The following is an 11,966-nucleotide window of genomic DNA, read 5'->3' on the forward strand; positions in this document are numbered from 1 at the left end:
CGGCAACTGCGGACGCAGCCCGCGCGCCGCTGCTGCGCTCCTCCCGGCGCCCACCTGCAGTCTGGAGCCTGCAGGCCCGGGCGGCCGCGGGGGCTCGCGGACGCTGCAAAGGCCCACGAGGTGCGGGCGGCGGGTAGTCCCGCGCGCCCTCGGACAATCATCTGCCCGCCCGGAGCGCGCCAGCGCGGGTGCCTGGCAACCGCCAGCCAATCGCCGCCGGACCCCGGCCGTTTTACGGCAGCAAGCCTCGCCCCCACGCGCTGCCGAGGGGCGGGGAGGAGGTGTGCGGTGAGCGCGAGCCAATCCGTGCCGCCGCCTCCCGCCCTGCGCCCTCCCATTGGCCCAGAGTCAGGTGGCGGGCCGCGACCGTACGGTGGGGCCGAGCTGTCGTGAGGCACGCCGGCGAGCGGTTGCGGTGTCCGCGCTGTCCGCTCCGCCGGGTGTCATTGGGCTCCGAGGAGCGGCGCCGAGGGCACCGCGGGCGGCCTGGTGTCTGGCACGGCCATGGCGGGCGCGCTGGTGCGGAAGGCGGCGGACTATGTCCGGAGCAAGGACTTCCGGGACTACCTCATGAGGTGACGAGTCCCCGGGGCCGGACCCACCGAGGGGTCCAGGGTGCGGAACCGACGCCGCCGGGACGAGGGGCCGCGAGGGTGCGGGCAGCGGGGTGGGCTCCGCGCAGCGGGGCGGGGATTCCGGGGCGGCGGGGCGGTGGGTTGCGGACAGCGGGGTTGGGGCTCCCGGCCGCGGGGCGGGAGTTCAGGCAGCCGGGCAGGGTCCCGGGGTAGTGGCGCCTGGGGCTCCGGACAGTGGGGCAGCGGGGCGGGCCGGAGCCCCGGCGGGGGGACCCCCACCCCGGCGCGGGCGGGCGCCGAGAGCGGGCCCGGTCCGGCGAGTGGGGCCGGGGCTCCGGCTCGCTGCACCTGCTCGGCAGGTGTGTGCCCAGGTGTGCGGCGGACCTGCCCCGGGCGCGGGCTGGGAGGGCGCGTCCCGGCATCGCTCGGTGGAAGGTGAGCCGCAGGTGCTCCTTTTCCGCGACAGGGGCACTGAGCCTGCCCGGTCGACCTCGCCCTTCGGATTTCGCAGCTTCAGGACGTCAAGCGTGGGACGGAATCAAATCTAACATACGAATATTCTGCCAACCAAGGGCATACTTTTTAATATTCTGCTTTCCATTAAGTCTTTATTTTCAATGAGAAAGAAAGGGCAGTGGCGGGATGAAAAGCCTACTTCCTATGTTTTATTTTATTTTTTGGCTCCACCGCTCGTCAGGCGGGGTCCTAATCCCGCCCCCCCACAGGGGCCACCTGCGCCTCCTGCTTTGGAAGCGCTAGTCTTAACCACTGGACCTCCAGGGAAGTCCCACTTTCTGTATTTTATTTTCGCCTGTAATCTTGAGATGCTTGCTTTTTATTTCATTTATTTAATATAACTTTAAAACCGTTTGATATAGTTTATTTAGGTGTATACATTTTAGTTTTTCTTTGTGATTTTTTTTTAAACCTAGGTAAGTGTAGGGCTGCAGTATTTTTCAACAGGTTAGTGTAGTAAAGAGGTGAAGTGATGACAGCTGAGGAGAAATAAGTATCCATAGGGTACAGTATGAAGGCAGCTTCATTTTACCAGTAAAAGAAAAAAAAAGGATTATTTTTTTTTAATTCTGAATTTTATTGCAAATACTGTTTGCTTGTAATTTTAAGGGCAGTAGGGTAAGAAAAATAATTGCCACGTGGTAAATTTGGAAACAGAAGCTTCACTCTTGACTTTCCAAAAATGAACTTTGTGTACTTGCATAGGACCATGATTAATTAGGACAGATGTTTAGTACTGTGGAGCAGAGTATTTATCAGAGTAATGTGCTGGGGAGATCGGAGGAAAGTAGTCATGGGAGGCTGTGTTATTAGTCCCTGCAGTCAGGTTTCTCTGTGACTTCAAATATTACCTTAGGTTTCACTAATGTTTCTCCTTTGTATGAGCCTTCCTAATAGTTAAGTACAGCTAAGGGTAAAACTGTATGATGTAATTAAGAATAAAGTCTTATCCATATTAGAAATATGCTGATGATTACCTAACATTCTATTACACAAGAAGAATTTGTAAAATATATGTATTTTCAATGAAGAGAGTTAGCCCTGCTTTTCTAAATGTATGGTTTTTTTTTTTACTAGACGGGTCTGTGAGCCAGGTATTTCAATTGAATACTTTGATATATGGTCTAACCTTTTTTCAAAGATTAAGTTCATGTAGCTTTAATGTTTACATGCCTTTTCTAGTATTGCTTTAATTGTATCAAGCTCTGACTAAATGAGGAAAAAAAGAGAATTGCAGTGTCCAGGAAAGTGCTGCCTGGTAGGACATCCAGCTAGGATTCTGAAGAATGACTTCTAGCCAAGGGATCCCCAGCAGTCAATCCCAGTGGACTTTTGTTACCCTGTCTGTGAGATGGGTTTAATGACAGTGCCCTATCTGGTTGGGTTGTTGAGAAAATTAAACCAGATGAGGGATGTGAAAATACTTGGAAACCCCAAATCACTACGTATTTCTATTATATCTTGCTATTTTTGTAGCAGAAACATTTTAAAAAGTGTACTGATATGGGAAAAGTTAAAATCTTAAGTGTGAGTGTTACTGAACAGAACTTGAGTCTGTGCACCCGACGCACAGCAAAGCCGGTCTCCTGACACTGGTTGTGGGGAAGGGAAGTGCAGCGTTTACTGCAGGGCGCCTGCCAACCAAGGAGAAGGGGCAACTCATGCTCAAGAGACGCAAACTCCCAGATGGCTTTCAGGGAGGGGTTTTTAAAGACACATTAGGAGTGAGGGTTGCAGGGTGCGTGATCAGTTTGTGGACTTTCTTCTGACTGGTAGGTGGTGAGGTAACAGGGTGATATTTTGGGAATCTTTATGTCAACCTTCTAGTTCCAACTAGTCTGAAGGCTACCTCTTGTGGTGGGAATGTAGTGACCATCCTCCACCTGGGTGGGAGCCTTAGTTCCTGCAGAACAACTCAAAGATATGTGTTAGATTGATATGTGTATCCCTTCAGGAGGAACTAGGGCTCTGTTTTATCGCTGAACTATTGTTTAAGCTATCATTACTTTTCTTGCTTAACTGCTTTTCCTTCTTCCTGCATTCCCTCACTTCCCTCCTTAGCAACTGCTTGAGTCCGCCCTTGGGAACTTGGGGAAGGCCTGGAAGACTAAAGCCTTTTTCTACAACAAGAAACGGGGGACACAGAGGGGCATTTGCACTCAGGAAGGCCCTGCAGGGTCCTGCTCAGTTTCATGAGGCGTAAAGCTCTGCGATTTTGACTTGGAAATCCTTCTGTGGACTGAACAGGTGAAGTGAGATGTCCACTGGCCTTGTCTTCCCTGCTGCTCCTGGCAGCAGTAGGATTTCATGCCAGCCTGCAGAGCAGTGATTGGGCTGATATCAAAACGCTCAGCAGCAGCTCATTTATTAGCTTTTTCTCCAGAAAGGAGTCACTTCTCCCCAGCATTTATTAGAGGAACGTTTCCCCTGTTTGTCCTCTAGTCTTCTTGCTTACGGCCCCTGCTTTGCTTTGGCAAATAAATAAAGCCATAAGGAGACAATTTCATATTCTCTTCCAATCAGAGACGGGGCCCTGTGCCTTCTTGCCTTGTCAATCATTTGCACTCCTGAACAACTCAAGCTCTCTAGCGTTGTTTTTACGGCCTGCCGAAGGGGTGTAGAGGTTTTCCAAACTAAAGCTGCTCTAGAATTTTTAAAGTCATTTTATTAACAACATAGTTGAAGTTTTTAGCAAAAATTTAAAGTCATATTTTACATAGATTATAACCTCCTGTCAATTACATTTTATGGATAAGACTGAAATGTCTTTCTTACTAAAGTGAATTTCCAAGTGTATTTTAAAATGTTGATTTTTTTTTTTTCATTGAGGAACAGGAGTTAGAACAGGCTGTAACCAAAGGCAGTGTGTGGACTTTGATTGGATCTGATATGGGAAAAAACAGCTATAAACGGCATTACTGGGACAACTGGGGCATTTAACTTGGGTCTTAGTATTAAACTGTTAAGTAATTCCTGACAGTTTTTGTTGGAAGCGATGGCAGTAGTATTACACCTATAGGTGATGGGTTTGATGATGGGTTTGCAACCCAGCCCGTTTGCTTTCCAGCTGTGTAGTCTTGGACAAATTGCTTGGTGTTGGGGCTTTGGTAGCTGTTTGACAACACAGCACAGTGCTGTGTATATTACAAAAGTAAATGTTCTCTTGTTATTGTTATCAGTATTCCATGTTTAATCCCTGGGCTCCCAGTGCTCCTTCTGATGCCTTCCATCCTTCCTTTCACTGATTTCTTCTTACTTACTTTAATGAAAATCTTGAATCAAGAACTTCCTGGATCTCTATTATTGTTTTGTTTTGTTTTTTTAAATAAACTATTTCCTCACATACGTTATTGGTGGAGTAAAAGAAGATAGCTGTCTCTTTTTTGCTCTTATTCTCCCTCCTGAATTTTGGTTAAGAAAAATAAATTAGATGAGCAACTAAGTTTTGAGGTAGGATGTGTGTTTTAGTGACTGAGTCGGTCAAGGTCTGTGTATATTTATCCTAGAGATTTACTCCCCTCCCTCAGAGAAGTGAACAGAGGTATACGTGCACATATGTATTTGGATATATGTGCAAAGAATGCTTTCTTAGGTAGAACCTAGATCACGAGTATTTGAAAATCAGTTAATCAGTCAGCATGCTCTTGTAAATCTGAAGTGAGTTGGCTGTTGGCAGTGAATATTCTCCAGTTAATGAGGTTATCTATTCTAAGTTATTTTAACTTCTTAGTTTCCAGGAGAGCTTTAAGAATTTATATTTACTACCCAAGTGAGAAGTTGCAGTGGAAAACAGGGAGTCTTTCACAAGTTATAGGATATTAGAGCTGGAATGGACTTCAGACATCAGGTAGTCCAACACTTCACCTGCCATATGGAAAAACAGATCCAAACCAGGCGGAAAAGTTGAGACCCTCTGGACACCAAACCTGTGAAACCAAAACAGGAATGTCATTAAGATGACATTAAGATTTAAAGGGAAATGGTTATGCACAAAAACAGTTTTGAAAAGAAGGTTTCAGGTACTTTCTTTGCACCTACTTTTCCTGTGTCTGCCTCCCTTCTCTGCCATGCTGCTTGCATACCCGCCCCTGGCCTTACTTCCCTGCCATGTAAATGACCTTCAGAAAGTTACTGAGGCTGAAAGTGTTGAAGCAGAACTGGCCACAGGAATCTCTTTTCTGCCGTCCAGTTTAGTTTTGACCATCTAAATACAGTTGAATATCACACATTCTGATTGTTAAAACTCCCTCTCATTTTAACTTGGACTAGAAAATGAGGTACAAGTTGCTGAGCATAACTGAAATGGCAGTGAGCGTTTTCAGCCTGTAGGAGAACTGCAGGCTCGAACGTCTCCAAGCCTTACCCCGCTCTCAGTGATGACATAAACAGACTATGCTAGGCTGCCACCTAGATCCTTTTAGTACTGTGTAAGCAAGTTATAAATTACTCACAATACTTTCAGAGAAAGCTAACAGTTACTGTCAGTAATTTTAGGAAAGGAAGAAACAGATTGGCAATGCCGAGAAGACATTAAGAAAATAAAAATGAGCTTAGAAGAAACCTGGAGCCAAACAAACAGTATTCCAAATTAAGGAGAAACAGAGGATAAAGTTTATGCAGGGTAGTCATCCTCTGTCACCTCCATCATCATTCTTAACGGGGGAGATCGGTTTTTCCTCCGCAAGAATTCAAGGTCGTAAGTGAACCAAGAAAACCCTTATGCATTTTGAGGTTGTTTTAACCTTCACTGAAACAAAATACAGGCAACATACCGAATAAAGAGAAAGTCAAGGGTATTTTCCACACAGTTTTAACATTATTGTCCGCCAACTGCAGTTTGTGTTGCTTATAAGTTTACCTTTCTTTGGAACAGAAGCTAATACATACTAGGAAGCTTTTCTTGTCCAGTTTGGCTCTGCGCAAATATGCTTCTCAGATTTTTTGCCTGAGTACTTGATGCATGTTTTGGACAGTTCTGACATAGAATTAAGGGATGCTGAGTTGTGGCTTTTTGTATTTCCCAGGGATGTTTAGAATAAATTTATTCTCAGATTGGCTTATCGTCATTAAACCACTATTAAAGTGATGTGATCAACTTTATTTTTGTGGTCACTTTCACGTAGGACTTTGGGATTGAGCAGAGTATGATGGCAGAAGTTATTCCTCCTTCACACTCCTTTATAACCTGCCTGTTGTAAAATAGGGTAGAATTTGAACTATTGCACAACTCAAGGAAAGAGTCCTGAATTGAAAACTCAATTATCTCCGAGCTGACAATTTAGATTTTAAGAAACACATCTTTTAAAATATTTTTGTAGGAAAAAAATGTGCCGTTGGTAATTTACAGATAAATAAAAGGCCTGTGTTCAGATCCTGAACAAAGGAGAGTGACACCACAGGTGACTATAGTCCATAAACTACTGGATCCTGCCCTCTGACCTGATAAGGGACTCACCCTCTCTGCCGTCCAAACACTGTGCTCAGCTTGGACTTGCTGTGAAATACAATCTTGGCAACGTAATTTGTTACCGCAGCTGAAACATTATCTATTAAAACAGTGCACTTAACATTGAAAGACGGACTCTTTCTAGGCTGTTCGTATTTCATAACAGAAGCTATTTGAAGTATATTATTAGCATCGTCAACAACTACTCTCATGCTGGAGATTAGAACCTCCTTGACCTCTGCATCAAAACAACTAGCGGAGCTGTTTGGACGAGACAGTGTGTATAGAGGATTTTATCATTTTATTTCAGTAATTCTTTCAGGAGCTACACTTTCAAGAGTTTGCCTTGTCAGAACAATTAAGCTATATCCTGAAAAGAAGAAATGCCATCTCAGAAGTAAAAGTAATTCGACGTATTTCTGAATGGTATTAATTTTAGCATTCAGGAAAACAATTCACTTAACATTAGAAGACCTTTCTCTTCATTCGTTCAGCAAACATTTTCTGAGTGCCTTGTGAATTCTGGGCACACTTGGGCCAGAGTTTCAGCTGTGAACAGAATATGGAATTACACGCCTATTTTTAGGAGCTTATGTTCTGGTGAGAGGCTGTTGGTAAGTAAAAACGGAAAGTCCGTTGCTGGTAGAATTCTGCAGCATTGTGCTTCTCTCCAACTTGTCATTTTCAAAGAAATGCCCCCTATAAGCCCGTGCTGTCCAGTCTGAGAGCCACAAGCCCCAGGTGGCAGGGGAGCTCGTGGAGGGTGGCCAGTCCAAGCTGAGCTGTGTCGACACCCACCGGATCTCGGAGGCTCAGTGCCAAAAAAGAATGTAAAATACGTCATCAATAGGTTGTTATTGATTACGTGTTCAAATTAAAATATTTAGAAATGTTGGAATAAATAATAAAATTAACTCCTGTTGTTTTTCACTTTTGTTAACATAACTTCTAGAAATTTTTAAATTTCATGTGACTCCTGTTCGTGACTTGCATTATATTCCTGTTGGATAGCTCCACTCTAAGGATTAAGTTTACGTTTCATAAAATTAAGGTTTACTTTCATTAGGTCAAAGTTATTGACCTAATATCACTAGATCTTCTCAAGAAAAAAAAAAGAATATGTGCTCCTAGTGTTGTAGTTCTGTTACTGAAACTTGAACACATGTATGAGGTTAAAGTAACCGAAATCTTACAAAGCATCTGATCTTTTTTTTTTTTCCCCTCATGTCTCTCCTGTCTGAACCTCGGTGACTCCTCACAAAATAGTACGGTAAGAACCTGTCGCTACTTCATATCAGGCTTCTGCAGACTTTCTGCATTAACAGAGTATGGACAGGAGACAGCTATCATGCCACATCCTGGGACCTTGTGGGTCCCGGGCTAAGGGCACCTCCAGTGACCCCTTGGTCCTCCGGTTCCACTCTGGACACTAACTTCTCTGCAGGACCAGTGCATTGACTGATGAATATCTGACAGAGCACAGACCAAACATGTATTCCAGGAAAGGGAAGTGAGAACTAGAGTCTTGTACTCGATAGAAAAGATGTATTATTAACTTTCTGTGGTTAGCTATTTTAGTAACTAGTGTTGAAATTATCTTTACCTTTTATGTTCTTTTTATGAAATATCTCAAGTATATCTCAATGCTTATAATCACAAGTGTATATATAGCCCTTAACTTGCAGAACGCTGCTTCATATAACCCTACACTCACCACAGTAAAACTTTGAATACTGTCTTGTGACCAGAAGTCCCCCGGGCTGCCTCAGGTTTCAGATTTATGCCGTGGCCTCTTACTACCTGGCCGCAGCTGTGAGCGCAGATGCCTGGCCTGGCTGAGCCCCTCAGGGCAGCCCTGAGTGTGTGCATAATGCGGGGATCTGGGGGCCACCGTGCAGAGTAGAGCAGAGCGGTGGAAAGTGATTAAACAGGCAAGCGATGGGAATAGACTGACGTCAAAAAAAGGAGGAGAGAAACATCACTGGAGTAACAGAGAGTTAAAAGTGAAGGGACACAAAGGGAAGGACAGGAAGGGAAACAGGCGGGTAGGTGAGGAGGGATAGATACTCCATCACCAGAGGTCTGGAGGACGAGGAAGGAGGAAAATGGCCAGGCTTCATCTAGGCACAAGAAGCATTAAAGTGTCAGCAATGAGTAGCTGAGAGAAAATCCAGTCTGAAAGCAGGAGGACTAAATAGCCTTCCCCAGAACCTCAAAGATTCTTTATACCAACTGTGCCTGAGGTGCGGCGTCCATAACTCAGGTGTGAGATTGTGCAGTACTCACCATGCTGGCAGTAGAACAGCTCTGACAGTTTTATAGCTATTTAAGGCAGAGGCCTCGTGCTTACATTAAACACGTTATGTAAATGTTTCAAAATATTCTTAAATCATGACGAAGGTAATTCTCACTTATTTTTCTTGCATTTCCTTGTTTCTCATTCTTACGAAGTTTTTGGATTTTAATGACTCTTGGTCAGTATTAGAAATGCAGGTCTAGAAAGGTATTTTGCAGTCTGCGTTTATCTTAAATGCTCTGATAGGCAGAAATAAAGCACTGCTTAATGTTCTGATAACTGTCTTTACCCAACAGTGTGTGGTTTCCTTCATATTTTATTTTATTTTTTGTTTTTCACTTTTTTGGGGCCGTGCTGCACTGCTTTCGGGATCTTAGTTCCCCATCCAGGGATGGAACCCGGGCCAGGGCAGTGAAAGCACCAAGTCCTAACCGTTGGACCGCCAGGGAACTCCCTCCTTCATATTTTAAAGCATTATTTGCAAATCGTACATAAATAAAACAATTTTTAATTTAATGGGGAAAGCCCCTGGACTTATTTCAACCTCAGAAGTTAAATTAAATTGCATGTTGCTACTGTTCAACGTGGACAACTTCATTTCGGTACCCTGGGATGGCCATGGTCGTACATGAGAAACTCCTGATCCATTTCTTAAATATAGGCTGTTCTTATTACTTCAAAATTAATTTTCAGTTTAATTTCTCATTATCTGGGGGTCTGAGTGTAGATTTTTAGGTTCTCTGATCTTCATATAGCTCGTATGAGCTGAAAAGCAATTTCTTCCCTTATTAAGTTACTTTCTTCAGAAAAAGTATCCAACTTAGGGTCTGCATTTTAAGAGATGTTGACAAATAAATACCTTAATGAAAATTTGAAAAAAGTTTGATAGATTTAAACGTTACATTACGAGAATGGTTGTAACAGGTTTAAGTTGTAGCAAGAGTGACTTGTGTAAGAATTTAATCTCATTTGAAAATTCTCTAAACGGGACAGTCTGAGATTACTTAGTTGTGATCTGGAAGCTGGTAGGGACCTTGGTAAAGTGCCCGATTCCTTCTGGTTTGGGGCTCTCACCTTGTGAGAACTGCTGATTCATAGGCACATGCTTGCACACTGAACGCCTGCACGGTAACCTTCCCCAGTTAACCGCACACTTCACGTCACTGTTTAAGAGAAGTTGTAGCTGTTCACGCTCTGTCTTCACTTTTCCTCTTCTTTCTCCCCTCATTTTTTAACAGCACTTTTGGGGCCCAGTAGCCAACTGGGGTCTTCCCATTGCCGCCATCAATGACATGAAGAAGTCTCCGGAGATTATCAGTGGGCGGATGACATTTGGTAAGGATGCAGATTGGAATAACTGGGAGGCTCTTTACATATAAAATTATAGCATAATACAGCTCCTGCTTACATTTCAAGTTCGTAGCACCAGACACTACAGTCACTATTAGAAAGTAACGTAAAGCGCCTGACGTCATTGATGGGTGTTACTCCTCATGGTAAGGAAGGAAAAGGGTTACTGTAGTTGGAAGTATTTGTTAAGGTCCCGTTTGCCTTTCAGATGTAGTCCCCCTAGTTAAGGAGTGTGTCCTCTTGAACTTTATGTGGAAAAAGGATCTTAAAGTTTACTTGAAGTCCTGATATTTGAACATAAAACTCGTTGAGGGGATTAAATAGCAGCTCTTTCAGATAAGGGACTATAAACCACTCTAGGGGACAGAAAAGGAGGCTAGAACTGATGTCAGTTTACTGACATTATGTTCTTTAACTGTTTAAGTAATAAGTAACAATACGTAACGGGAGCAAACCATCTGATGAGTTTCCCATTCATGGAAGCATCTAAGCAATAGCTTTTATCATCTGTAAAGGTTTTAGCAGAAAAGGTTCTTTTTTTGAGGCAGTTGAGCCCTGTCAGCCCTCAGCTGGAGGCTGTAGGTCACTGTCCTGCGTGTCCCCGCAGCCCTCAGCTGGAGGCTGCAGGTCACTGTCCTGCGTGTCCCCGGCAGCCCTCAGCTGGAGGCTGCAGGTCACTGTCCTGCGTGTCCCCGGCAGCCCTCAGCTGGAGGCTGCAGGTCACTGTCCTGCGTGTCCCCGGCAGCCCTCAGCTGGAGGCTGCAGGTCACTGTCCTGCGTGTCCCCGCAGCCCTCTGCTGTTACTCGCTGGCGTTCATGAGATTCGCCTACAAGGTGCAGCCTCGCAACTGGCTGCTGTTCGCCTGCCACGCCACCAACGAGGTAGCCCAGCTCACCCAGGGCGGACGGCTGCTCCGGCACGAGTAAGTAGGTCCCACTGAGCTTTGTGTTCTGAGGAGCTGGGGAGGCCTGTGTCTGTCGTGGGGCGGGCTGTGACTGTGCGGCTGGGGAGACTCGATGCAGAGCAGAAATACGCTGAGAAGCGACTGCGCCGTTGAGACAGTGCGATGAGAATTCACTTATCAAACATGAAAATTAGCATGAAATAGGGTATTACTGTTCTTATGACATCGTGAGTTGAAATACGTGTTAACGTAAAGGTGTCTTCTTAAAGCCCTCCAAGGCCTTCGAGGCTGGCGGTGAAGTTTTGTTTCTCATTGCGTTTGTCTTTGTGCTCCTTCCCAGGATGTCTAAAAATGCCTCAGCATAACAATGGAAAATGAAGAACCGGCTTCTTGAAGGGGTGGCATTGCCAGCTGCTGCTGCTGAGTCACACATTCCACCCTAGTGAATAGTCTTGCTAAGAGAAATATGCAGAATGCTATTTTTACTAACCAGACGATTCTTCTAGAAATAGCAGGGAGTTCCCAAACCCACTCTCGGCTGCCTTACAAGTACTGAATGTTTTACTTCTCTTCAGAAAACGTAGCTCAAATATGCGATCAATGTAATGATTCCCAGTGATGGTTTTATCTGCAGTAATATGTATGTTATCTGTTAGAAGTTACCTTATGAAAAACCGAAGAGAACAAAATTTGTAACCATCAGCATTTAAGTACTCAGAAATCCTGACCTTTCGTTTAATGACCATGAGACAGCTGGCAGCTGGCCACATAGCTAAAATCACATTGCCAGTGTTTGAAAAGGTATTTGTATTTCCATGCCGTGTGTATATTGAAATGCTGTAAATTAATGGCAATAAATGATTTAAATATTTGTCAAA

General features: G+C 44.6%; 1 protein-coding gene across 4 annotated transcripts; it reads left to right on the plus strand.

Moving 5' to 3' along the window:
- The first annotated feature begins 379 nt into the window (after window positions 1-379).
- On the plus strand, window positions 380-11,966 carry MPC1 (mitochondrial pyruvate carrier 1). Of its 4 annotated transcripts, XM_060167763.1 has the most exons (5): window positions 380-575; window positions 1,826-1,829; window positions 10,072-10,168; window positions 10,974-11,106; window positions 11,429-11,966. In XM_060167763.1, the coding sequence occupies exons 1-5, from the start codon at window positions 505-507 to the stop codon at window positions 11,451-11,453; spliced, it is 330 nt and encodes a 109-aa protein (XP_060023746.1). In that variant the 5' UTR covers window positions 380-504; the 3' UTR covers window positions 11,454-11,966. The 4 variants fall into 4 exon arrangements, with proteins under 4 accessions (XP_060023746.1, XP_060023745.1, XP_060023743.1 ...); XM_060167762.1 differs by lacking the exons at window positions 380-575; window positions 1,826-1,829 and adding an exon at window positions 6,863-7,155; XM_060167760.1 differs by lacking the exons at window positions 380-575; window positions 1,826-1,829 and adding an exon at window positions 7,289-7,387.

The sequence above is a fragment of the Lagenorhynchus albirostris genome, chromosome 12 (assembly GCF_949774975.1).
Source record: "Lagenorhynchus albirostris chromosome 12, mLagAlb1.1, whole genome shotgun sequence".
NCBI classification, from domain to species: Eukaryota; Metazoa; Chordata; class Mammalia; order Artiodactyla; family Delphinidae; genus Lagenorhynchus; species Lagenorhynchus albirostris.

Coding starts and splice junctions, on each gene's coding strand:
- MPC1 (XM_060167763.1), top strand. CDS start 505: ATGGCGGGCGCGCTGGTGCGGAAGGCGGCGGACTATGTCCGGAGCAAG. Junction 10,169..10,973: donor CAGTGGGCGGATGACATTTG/GTAAGGATGCAG, acceptor GTGTCCCCGCAG/CCCTCTGCTGTTACTCGCTG. Junction 11,107..11,428: donor GGACGGCTGCTCCGGCACGA/GTAAGTAGGTCC, acceptor GCTCCTTCCCAG/GATGTCTAAAAATGCCTCAG.